Source organism: Melospiza georgiana, chromosome 16, assembly GCF_028018845.1.
Source record: "Melospiza georgiana isolate bMelGeo1 chromosome 16, bMelGeo1.pri, whole genome shotgun sequence".
Taxonomy (NCBI): domain Eukaryota; kingdom Metazoa; phylum Chordata; class Aves; order Passeriformes; family Passerellidae; genus Melospiza; species Melospiza georgiana.
Genome location: NC_080445.1, coordinates 10,441,344 through 10,453,489, shown reverse-complemented (window position 1 = coordinate 10,453,489; position 12,146 = coordinate 10,441,344). Strand labels below are relative to the sequence as shown.

General features: G+C 45.4%; 1 protein-coding gene across 2 annotated transcripts in view; it reads right to left on the bottom strand.

Annotated features, from left to right (window-relative positions):
* GRIN2A (glutamate ionotropic receptor NMDA type subunit 2A) overlaps positions 1 to 10,667 on the bottom strand; it is a 157,876-nt gene extending 147,209 nt beyond the window's left edge. For both annotated transcript variants that reach the window (XM_058035941.1, XM_058035943.1), the window contains exons 1-3: positions 10,253 to 10,667; positions 9,281 to 9,506; positions 7,448 to 7,870 (exon numbers count right to left, since the gene is read on the bottom strand). In XM_058035941.1, the coding sequence (XP_057891924.1) occupies positions 7,448 to 7,852 (405 nt within the window). In that variant the 5' untranslated portion in view covers positions 7,853 to 7,870; positions 9,281 to 9,506; positions 10,253 to 10,667. The remainder of the gene's footprint in view (positions 1 to 7,447; positions 7,871 to 9,280; positions 9,507 to 10,252) is intronic.
* Between the last annotated feature and the right edge of the window lie 1,479 nt (positions 10,668 to 12,146).

Sequence of the window (12,146 nt, the reverse complement as noted above, 5' to 3'; positions counted from 1 at the left end):
TTCATGTGTATGGAACATACAGAAAAAATTGCTATAGGGAAAGGAGACAATGTTAACTGCCTATCATAAACTTACAGCAGCGTGGCACCAACCAACCCCATCAGCAACTTGGAATATCACATTTGCATAACAGCAAAACTCATTTTCCTAATGGCTGTTCAGCTTTTATACTACCTTTCTTCTGCACACTTCAATTTCTCTCCAAACATTCCCCCTTCTAACCAACCCCTCATTTCCAGCTCTGGTTTCACAGAGCCTGTGAGTTTCACCTTTCCCTGACCCAGACTATCAACTCTCAGGACAGACAGGATTCATCCTGCATTTCCCAAAGGGCACAAAACATTTTCCTTGAAAGAGTGGAGAGACAGAGCATTATCCCTGAGCAGCAGTGTCCCTGCAGGGCCATCAGGGCCCAGCTGGGTGTCCCCCTGAGGAGCCAGAGGGGCTGGGCTGATGCACTGAACCCACTGCAGCTCTGCAGGCAGGGAACTGAACCATGTGCAGCTTTACACACTGTGCCTCCAGCTCATGCACCTCAACTGCAAGCACAGGGGTTTTCTCCTAAGGACATTAAGTCTAAATCTAATATAAATAGCCAATGATGCTGCTGCAGCTTTATGTATTTATTTCAGTGAAGTACAGAAGAAAATATCTCAAGGATTTAAACAAACAATATGGTGACAGATGGTGTGGAGACAATCCAGGCTGGGCTCTCTCAGTAAAATCCACACAACTTCATAGCTCCAGGCAAGAGCAAAGGCAAAGGAGGAAGGAGGAGGGAAGAGGGGAAGGGAAAGAGTACAAACCAGATGACCACAGATTTGTAAAAATTAAAAGCTACAGTCTGCAAATTCTTTCTGTGCATCTATTCAAAGCCCTCTGTACCATCACCACGTAGGCAGATCTATCCCAGAGTCTTCCAAGCAAAAAAAATTATAGAGAAATTCTCCAAATTAAATTGTTAGTTCAAATAAAGTGACAAAACACACTAATGAACTGTCTATTCAAGTAATCTAAGCATCCTCAAAAATAATTAATAGATGAAACACAAATGTGTTTGACACTATATCAAAGCCCTTCTGTTCTGTACACTGCATAATTTTAGACTTTCAGGTACATTCTCTGGATAATTCTAATTGCCAGAAACTTGCTATGTATTTTGTAATGACCTATAATTATTTTATAGCTTAAAAGGAATATTTTTTAATTTTCTATTTGAGAATGTTCTTGGAAAAAAAAAATCCAAAGAAGTCACCAGGAGTTTCTGGAAGCTGAAAATCATGCTGAAGGTCATGTGTCCTACTTTCACAGCCCAGGAGTGTGCTGTGTTGTAATTAGCCACAGGCAGGCAAAAGTTTGGAGAGATTGCTTGGGTGATCTACAACAGGGACTTGCCAGCAGTTTTAAGATGTTGCTGCTCAAAACAAAGATACTTAAAGCTTTCTATTTCCAAGGTAAAACTAAGAACAGTTGGAAGAGAGAAATCAGTACCTTTGAGATGAAAATATACAGCTTACTGCAAAGGACTAAAGTGAAGCCAAACCATCCTTTCTCCTAAATGAGTGGAGTGTGGAAACCAGCCCTGCACCCCTCAGCTCAGCTGCAAATTTAAGCAAACTAAGATATCAGGAACTTACCTACATGTAAACTGCATGAAAAATCAAGCAAACTCTAGAAGACTTCAGTTTCCTATAACCTGCTCATTAGTTACCAAAGTTCCTAATATTTTCAAAACTATCTTCCTTCTGCTTTGGAAAATTAAATTAAATATCCCTCCCTTGAGCTCCATAAGAGTGACAGTTCAAGTCTACTCTTGCAGTATTCCAGAAATCCATCCATGTTTCCTTCACCCAATTAAGAGGGATAAGCTTTCATGGACAAGCGAAAGAGGAAGAATAAAATCACTTCTAGGAAAATTTATTGCTAGGAAAACCCTTTAGTAAAAGGAATGGGAGAAAGAGAGCAAGAAAGCAAAGCTCACATCATTAATATAATGCTCCTCTGAGTTCCAAGACCCAGTTGAAGGCGGCAAACACTCCCAGCCATGCCAGCACAGTAATGGCAATGTCTCAACCAGCAGGCTCTATCCCAACCATCTCACCCTAGCACAGCACTGCCTCCTGAGGAGGAAAAACACGGGATATTGTATGCACTCACTTCATTCTCCTCAACAGGACAAATCCCAGGCATGTTTTTAACCATTTAACACCACTGATTACAAAATGTGTAATTGCAGAATGTGCAAAAGGTACTGCCACAGATTACGTTCTAGGTCTAAAAATCTTATGGATGTGCAAGACTTTCTTAAAAGTACATATAGGTTGACTTTATGGACATGGACAAGTAAACACAGATTTGCAAGGAGGTCAGTGCTACATTCCTATTGCAGCTCAAAATAAAAATTAGAATATCTGAAGGTTATTCTTCCCATAGGGACCTTCATACAGCTAGAAAGGAAGAAAATCAAATTCAATTGCTTCTTTAAATGAGTCAGAAGCTGGAAATATTGTGTGCAACAGACTATGTAGTAGTGCAAGCTACTATGTCTAGACCTGAAACAGCAGTTATATGAATACAGCTATTTTTGCACTAAAGTATTATTAACCTGTGGTTTAATCTTCCTAACAGTAACAAAGCCAATGTGAGTATCATGCTCAGATACATAGTGCCATACACATCAGCCATCAGTAAGGGGGAAATGAAAAGTTACTATTATAGAAAATCTTAAATTTACAGTTTTCTATAATGAAATACAGAACTGCTTTTACAAGCCAACTAAACGGACTAGACAAATCTATGTATGCATATGGCAGACACATGAATTAATGAGCACATTCCATGTAGGATGACCTCCAGAAAAGATTCTACAATAAAAAACAAATACAACATCCCCCTGCTATCCATCAAAGAAGGTTGAAAGCATTAGGAGTTGAAGCACACTTACACATAGTAGAAGAGTTAAGTGTGGCTTTTGAACCTCTTTTGGTCCTTTAGAGAATCCCTGTGCCATGAAGACATTTGGCAAAGAGGCTGGAGGATGTGTGGAGGAACTTGAACATCTAAGTCACATACAGATATGGGAGCATAAATGCTCCAGAGCCCGGAGTCTGTGGGGTGCTCTGATCACAGCTGCTTAGAGCTCTGGTTTGCACAAGTGCAGCACGGTTTTGTGCCTCTCAAACGAGCTAAAACAAAGCAATTCCAGCTATACCTATAATGAGGTGAAAATGACAAGTAATGCAAACATCTTCAAGTGTTTCACTGAAGTACCTAAAAAATCACCACGAAAGGAAGGAAAGATTTCAAAGCAGAGTTTCACTGGGTGCTTATGAGCAGTTAGACGCGATGCTGATGAAGTGTCCGGCAGAGCCCCGGGGCCCAGGGGATGGGCTGAAGGTGAGTCAGCAGTGCTCCCTCTCGGCGGCACAGCCCAGCCCGGCTGCGGCAGCCGCTGCTCCCCCCGCAGCACCCGCTGGGCCACACCTGCAGCCCCCTGCCCTATCTGGGTCTCCCCATACAAGGCACCGATGTATCCAAGGACGCCCGAAGTGCAAGGGCTGAAGGAACCTTTTCCCCAGGAAAGCGACAGGTGAGGAGCGCTGTAACTGCAGCCGGCAATGGCACTGAGAGCTGGACTCAGACTCAGCAAAAGAACAAAAGCCTGTGGTATCAAGGGAAACTCTAATGAGATAAAAGCAAAATATTTGCATGGTGAGAGAGGTTAATTGCTGAAACAGATTGCCCAGAGAGGCTGTGGTATCTACTTCCAGGGCGATATTCAAAACTTGACTGTATGATCTGATTTCAATATTAGCTCATCAGAGAGCAAGGGCTGGGTTAGACAACCTCCAGCAACCCTGTCTAACCTCCAGGGCTCTCACAGGATGATTCTGCAATAATATATAGCACTAACCTTCTGGAAAAGCAGTTAATTATTTTGCATAACATTCCCAGATCTGTTTCAAGAAGTATCACTTTGTGATAGCCCTTCTGGAAAATTACCCTCACCCTTAACACTTCTTGACTATGTTATAACTTTGAGTGCTTCCACAAGAATAAAATGCCTCAAATTATGTCTTTTAGAAAGACTTCTGGAAACATTTAGGTTTGCAATCAGCAAAAGCAGTATCTTTCAAAGACACTAAATATTCCTGGACATATTTACAATACATAGGGATAATTTTCCCACATGTGAAGAAGTCTTTTAGCATTGACACAGAACTACACATCATGTTCTGTTTTAAAAAAAAAGTATCACAAATACTGCCATTATAATCATAGCATGTGGTGAAACAAAGGTAACTATGTTTGAAACAAATGCTCAAGTCAGAAAACAGTTCCTAAGCAATGTTTGTTGAGACGTCTCAAATATCAAGAGATACAAGAAGAATAAACAGCCAGCCTGTTTTCAGCATCCTCCAAGGGATGCTGATGCACAGCAGGCTGGCACAGATGCCCCAGACAATTCTCATCTTGTTTCAGCAGACTCTCCCACATCTGAAAATGTTTGAAGTGCGTGGCAGAACTGGGGACCAAAGCCAAGGAGCAGCTCATTGGCAGGAGAGCTCCTGCCAAGAGCAGGGGATAAAATCAGCTGTGGCACTGCCCAAAGGGCATCTCTGCAGCACAGTCAGGAGCAGGTAAGTGCCATAAACCCCCAGGTGTCCCATTGGTTTGTTGGTAGGGTTGATATCAGGTGAAAAGAGATCAATGAGTTCAGAAAACATTCTGGATTGGTTGGCTTCACATGCCTGTCTATTTTCCATGTCTGAATCATGCAAAATCCCTCCTCAGATAGTGCAGGCAAACTGAGCAAACTGAAGCAGAGCTGGGCTGGCAAAGGAGGCAGTCTAGACAACACACCACTCACCCCAGATGTTCAGACAGGGACACAGCACTTCAAAAGCTCTATGTCCTGCATTAATCACTGCAAACTCCAAATATGGCCATACCTCATTCTTGGAAATATAAAACAGTTTTCTTTTTTTACAGATATGGGTCTTCAGTCAAGATTCACATTGACATAATATTTATTAGCCACAGAGAATATGGTAGCTTATCTCCTCTGAGTCATTCAGTGAAGTCTTCAGCAGTATAGAGCATTATAAATGAGTTCCCATTCCTGTGCCCTCAGTTTAGTTGAGTTCAGCATCACATAACAACCTGGCACAGAGCTCATAGGATAGGGACATAAATGAAATGGCCTTATTAGAGTGCCAGAGCACTACATCCACAAGCAGGAGTGGGACCAAGCACCTTTTGCACAGCCAGGCATCTCAATGCATGAGACAAAGCAGGAGACTTAAAATAATCTTCACAAGTCAGCCAACACCTCTGTGTGCCAGCTAAAATCCTGACAGAGACTTGAAACATTTCATATTTCAAATCCTTCTCCCTCAGATTTCATCTCCCCGCCTTTATGACAGCACTGTGAATTTCAACTTCATCTCCAAGGAATTCATTCCTAAATGAATGGTTAATTGAGTGACACCTGCAAGTCTCATTACTGAGATGTTCCAAACCCCACTGCAAGACACTGCACATTGCAAAGGTCAGGCTGAAAATTAAGGCAATATTAGTTGCATGAACAAACAATTCCTTCACCCAATTCAAGCTACTGAAGACTGCTCTGTTAGATTGTTTTAACACACAAAAGACAATTTTGATTTCCCAAATGGAAATCTTAGAAGCTAAATTTCAGCAGGAAAGTTTGCTAATAAAACTTTCATAACCCCTAAAATAAATGGCAGTGATACAATAATGATATTAGCATACAGTGAAAATAGTAGTAATTTACTGAGACAGAAAAATAGACTGTTTCATTTTCTAGAGGCTCTTACATAAAAGTAAAAATAGATCTGTATCAGTAACATCCTGCATCTGCCACCAAGAGTGAAGATGATTCTGTAAGAATTTCTTCCAGTGTTTCATCACTTAGCCCTGGCTGAGATCAAGTGTTCTTACACTGGCAGACACAGTTAAGTGAAATATGTATCAAATAGAAGCACTAAATACATATAAACCCAGCTTTAAAAGACAAGTAAATCTGCACTGTAATTTAAAAGCACATGAAGTAACTGCCTCTGTAATTTGGTCACTGCAATTGCATTTGAGATAGCAGCATTGATTGTAATGATCTTTCTGTATAAATCAAGATGTCAAAGCCATTGTTATAGGACCCCTGCTATAATTCAGTACTTATTGTCCTCCCTTGTATGACAAGTTCTATAGGACCATTATTCAAATAAGAGAATAAGAGAAACAGACCTCTTATCCCAAAGGAAAAAAGTCTATTCCAGAGGTAAAAAGTTTCCAAAGTTCAAAGCTGATTCCTCAGTCATAATTAACCCTGCTTCTTTTCCCCCCAGCTTCACAAAATAATACATCTGGACCACTTCCTTTTCAGATGTGTTCAGAGAGCCCTTTACTACTCAAAAGTCACTCTTAAGAAAAGATAATATTCAATGAATAAGGAACCCTAAAGCATGGAAATACCAGGAAATAAGTTAGAATTCACATTAAAGATGCTCAAGTGCTGGCAAACCAGTGACTTTGCACACATGCGCTCTCTCTGAGCTCTCCTCTCTTACACCGCACCGGGAGCTCCTCCGAGTCCCAGTGAGGCAGAGCCCCCAGCAGAGCTGAGCCCTGCACTCAGTGCCTGTCTCAGGAGCAGCAGGGATCACCTCTCAAAATCAATGCTGCAGTGCCAGCAAAGAGCTCTTAAAAATCCTTACAGCATTAAGGAACTTGGGACATGAGTCACTTTTGCTCTTCCAGTCTCACAACAGATTACATAAAAATATGTTTTCCAACAAGACCATTTATCATTACCTCCAGATTTCAGACGGCCCTTACTGGATTTTCATGAACTACAGTAGCAAAGTACAACTATCCATTTAGCAAAAATCTCATTCAATGAATTCATGGAATGCAGTGGTTCATGTGTGCATGACTACTTAATTCAGATGCTGTAGTGGACCACTAAAGCCTGGATTATTATTGTCCTATTATTACTGTTGCACCCAGATACATTCAGGTGCATCTATTCCTTGCTATTTCTCATAAGCACCACAGAACATCTGCTTATAGTTTTACAGCTTATCCTCAAAATTATTTGATGATCCTACTATTAGGAGGCTGTTTTTACATGTATTGATCATATTAGCCATTGAAGTTTTTTAACTGACCATCATTCCATGTGCTGGAGAGTAATATCTCATTAGGGCTGCTTTGATAGTGTTAGAAAGTTGAGTTTCAGGCATGAACCCTGAAATATTTCTGAATATTTGATGAGCCATCAAAGACACCATTATACATACTTTTTCAAGTACAGAGAGACAATTAAGAGCATCTTTTTTAAACTTGCTTGTAGCAATTATTCATGATAGACACCAATACAATGAAGTACATCTGAATAGCAAGAGCTCTTAATAAATTTTCCTACCTTATCTGCCATTATCATGGAGGCCCCGCCATGAATTCCAAGAATTGGAATAGAAGTCTGAGATGAAATAAAATCCAAAATCTGAGCTACTGCCTCCTGATCAGTGTCATCTCCAAAAACCACTCCATGGATCTTGGTGCCTGACATCAAGTCACAAACATGTGTTATGATGCTCTTAGGGTCAGTCTGGTTCACAAGAAGAGTCACGACATTGATATCAACAGTCAGGTCTGCTGACATTTCCCTGGTCCAGAGAGCTCTGATATCTCTCTCTGTTATGTGCTTGGTCCTTCCCAGAATCACTGCAATGTTCAGGATGGGATAATTTTTCTCTGCTCCACGAACAAGATCCAAAGGTGCCAGAAGAGCTTGGAGTACCAGGAGAGCACAGCCAATTTTCCTCATCTTTGCCAGCTTTATCCCCTGTAAAAGCGATCACAATGCATAAGAAGAAAGTAGAGAAATATATATATACTGCATATCTTCAAAGAAGGTTTTAAACAGAAAGCTTCTGGGCATAATGCAAACTTTAGCAGCTTTTTATAATGCATCCTTCACCTTAGTTCCAAGTCAAGCCTCTTATATCCTATCAAAAACTTGGCTTGATGACAGTATTACAGCTGGCCTTCCATGAGCAAGGCAAAAACTGTAGCAGAAGTTCAGAGAAAAGACCCATTAAAATTCTTCCGGGATAGCCAACAAAATTTAAATGACTGACATAATTTTTAAAAAAGACATTCTCATCCTTCTCTTTAACCTTGCTGTGCTAAAATAGGTAAAAGCAATCTTTTTCCATCCAGAATATTTTCCTTCATCCTGGACATCTATTTAAACTTTAGTCACGGTCTATCCGAGAGAGGTATTTTAGCCCAAAATGAGAGAAGTGAGCCAAAGGTCTGCTGGAAACCCCAGTTCACACACTCCATACATCTCACAGCATCCCAAACTCATGCTGTTTTATTTCTGAGGATCCCCCCTAGGCAGCCGCTGCTTAAGGAATCCTACTGCATTTCTGGAACAGATTCAAAAGCACAATATTCTATCTTAATTCTTCTCTGTCCTCTCATGCAGCATTCAGAACTTGAGCATCTCAGAACTGCTGATCTCGGACACAAAGTTGTCCCTAGTGTTGAAGGGGAGGGTGTTCCATAAATGAGCATCACTGCACCGGTTACCTCACGTCTTCACTGAGTCTCTGTAGGGGGCTGAGTATAGACGGAGTAGGATGGGGAGAGAGATGAGCCACAGAAGGGATCTGAGCTATCTGAAGGAGGGAGAAGGAGAGCAGGTCTGACTCTGCAAGATCTCCCCCTGTTTCTGTGCCCCGGGGGATTTCCACCCCCACACTGGCTCTCCGCTAGCTGCAGGAAGGGAGTCCCTGTGCCACATCAAGCCAAGCTTGTTGCGGAGCGTCACGCAAAGCACACAAGCGGGGCTGTCCAATCAGGGGTGGCATTTTCCACATCTCCCCTCTCATCCCGCCAGCCCTATCCCCATCCTCAGCCACAGCCGCCTGCTGCTGACACACACACACAGCCAGACAGGGGCTTGCAGCACAGCCACCTCCTTTCGGGGCACTCCACAGAGCATCCAACCGCACATCAGCGCTGCACATTCACTGCGGGCCGGGCTCCCGCCGGCCCCGTCACACGGAGCGCGGTGGGACAGCACACCGAACTGCCCCGGCTTCCCCCCGAGCCCGAGGAACGCTGGGGGCCCCCGATCCCCCCGTTCCGAGCCCCCCTCGGGCACGGCTCGCTGGTGCCGGGAGCGCGCACGGACGGCCCGGCCGCGTTGCGAGGGCGCCCCCGTGCGGGCGCGGGCCGCACGTACCCAGCGCCTCAGGAGACGGAGCGGCGGCGGCTGCCGGAGGTGCCGGTGCTGCTGTCGGTGTCGCTGCAGGACATGTCGCGACCGCGGGCATGTCGCGCCCCTCGCTGCCCGGGCTCAGGGCTGGCCTCCGCGCCGCTGGCCGCACGCGTGATCCCCGCCGCAGCCTGCGAGCGACATGGCATCCCGGGAGGGCAGCTACGTGAACAGGGAGACAGGCAAGGGGGGGCTGGACACGGGGGGAACGGGACGGGACAGCGGGGGGACAAGAGGAGACGAGGAGAAGCCGTTAGTCAGGTTGCAGATTTGACAGGAGAAAAAGAAATATACTTCGATCGCGTGTGGTATGTGAGCGGAAATAAAGTGACTACAATCAAAAGTTCCCCCCCTTCACTTAGATTTCAGCTCTTTGCTAAAAGCAGCTCCGTGAGCCCTCAGCCGTCCGGGATACGTCTCTCATCTTATCCAGGTCAGGAAAATCCTGAGCTCCCAACTGCCCGTGTGCTTCCAAGTGAGATGGACGGGTTTGAGAGCTGAGGGAAGAGACATCCAACCTGGAAAGCGCAGCTAGAAGGAAGCTAATTAATATGAGCAAGGGCAGGAGTTTTCTTGGCAGGTTCAGAACGAGCATAACCCGGAGCACAGCTAAAGCGGTGTGGGATAAAGCTCTCCTGGATCAGAACCGCTTCATTCCCAATTTACCATAAACAAACCCAGGGAGACACTAAAGCAGAGCCCGCCACGGAAAGCGCGAATGCTCCGGTTTTTTTCATTCATAATCAGTAAATATGCATGAAGGCAGTTCTTCAAGCACCCCCAGCTCTATGTAGGACGCTGGCTCGCCAGGCAAAGCAGCCGGCGCTCCCTGCCCGGCCCTCGGCGCTGCCGGGGAACTCGGAGCCGGCACCGAGAGCCCGAGCCCTGCGCCCCTGCCCCGAGCTGGGCGCGATCCGCGCTCCCACCAGCGCTACTTACTGCATTCTCCCTCCACATAGTTCCAGTTTAAAGATCCTCAAAGTCATTTCAGTAGATTCCTTTGCAAACAGCGAAGTGGAAAACAGGTCCCTTAACGCCCGGATTTCATCCTGCAACTTGTTCCCACCGCAGTAAATAGCAGCCCGGCAGCTCTTTATCGCTTGAAATCCCGCATGATCAAGTTTTAGCAGAGCCACTGCAACTGAGATTCGCTCTTTACTTTTGGCAGGAGGCATTTAAGCATCTTCATCTTTTTTTTTTTTTTTTCCCTTTTCTTTTTTCCTCTCTTCCCTTTTTTTTAAACGGCTATATTGCCGCAGCAGCTCCCCAGGACGGCGGGCACGGAGCTGCTGTCGCTCCCTGGGAGCGGCGGGCACTGCCCGGGCTCCGGGAGGTGCGGCGGCTCCACCCGGGGCCGCCTGCGCGGCGCTGCGGGCGCGCTCCGCTCCGCCGCCCCCGGCACCGCCGCCCTTGCAGGGCGCAGCTCACGGCCGCCCTGCCACAGCCGGAGCAGCCGCTCTGGATACTTTGAAGGCTTCTCCCCCACCCCACCCCCCCGCCCCGCTCTGCTTGCACAAGCACCAGCGAATGAGTCAGACGCAGGCAATCGGGGGAGGGGGTGTCAGATCTGGGGGAACGGCGAGAACGCCGGGTTTGGGGCGCAGGAGCGGCAAACTCCAGCGCTCTCCCCGCGGTAGCATCCCCCGGCCAAAGGTTGGTAGCCCGGGAAACCCCAGAGTGCTCTCCTTTCCCTTGGTGCAGGGGCTGTCAAGCAGAAATCCCTGCCGTGGGGCTCGGGGGAATGAATGTGGAGCAGCAGCTTACACACTAAAAGCAGCCCTAAAAGCTCCAGACAGCAGGCAAATATCACAAAAAAGCTCTGTAGAAGTTAGCTCCATCTGCGCATCCCTGCTGCTCCATCCTCCTTCCCACATCCCCCATTTCAGAGCCTGGAGCCTGCTTCCCCATCTCCCATTCCCCTCTCACAGCCCCCGTGTCAGACCCCCCCGGCCTTAGAGCAATTCCTGCCTCCCTGCCCACCCCACCTCAACCTCCCTCCACCACACACTGCTCTGCCTTCTTCCTCACTCCACTGCTCTCCTGCTTTTTCCTTTCCACCATCCTGCTCCAGCTGCCACAACTTATTTGGTTTAGCACAAATGAATGTGCCAGCTAGAGTACCACAGAGGGATGGCCTCCTCCATGCTCCATCCTTTACAGGCATGCTCATTCCCACACTGAAGACTTCAGAGTAAGGCAAAGTCACACGTTTTGACAGACCCCCCACTCCTGTGCCAGAGGAAACTTTTGGGTCCAAATAGGAAAATGCCAAATGTTCACCCTCTGAAGTTTGCTTTTCCCTACATTAAAACACAGAACACCAAGAAATCTCTCCCAAAGGCATTTAACAACACATAAGCTTTACTGCTCTTGACAGTCTCATCATTGAATTCCCTGATAGGTCTATGCCTGGTTTTTTTCCTCCTTTGAAAGATCTCACCTCCTAACTTATTTAGGGATTGCTTCCTCAGACATTACATTAGTCTTTCTAAGCAAAGCAATTAAGCAGTTTCAGCTGCCGCCCTTTTTTTTAAATGTTTGATGTTTTAATGCATCTCTGCATTTCACCCTGGATGAACATTTTCCCCCTGTAAATATTATAGTGATGTTGTCACGGTTACTGGAGATGAGGTTGCAGTTCCATCCTTGTGTAAGGGTTATTTCAGTGTTATCATTCAGGAGATTTACTGGAACAGCAGCAAAAACAGATTCAAAATCCTCAAATACAAGTGAAATTCACAATGGTAAAAAATTGCAGCACTAACATTAGCCTATGTTTAGAATATATTTTTGGGAAATGCTTAGTAAACAAGTGTACAATACACTGAGTCTA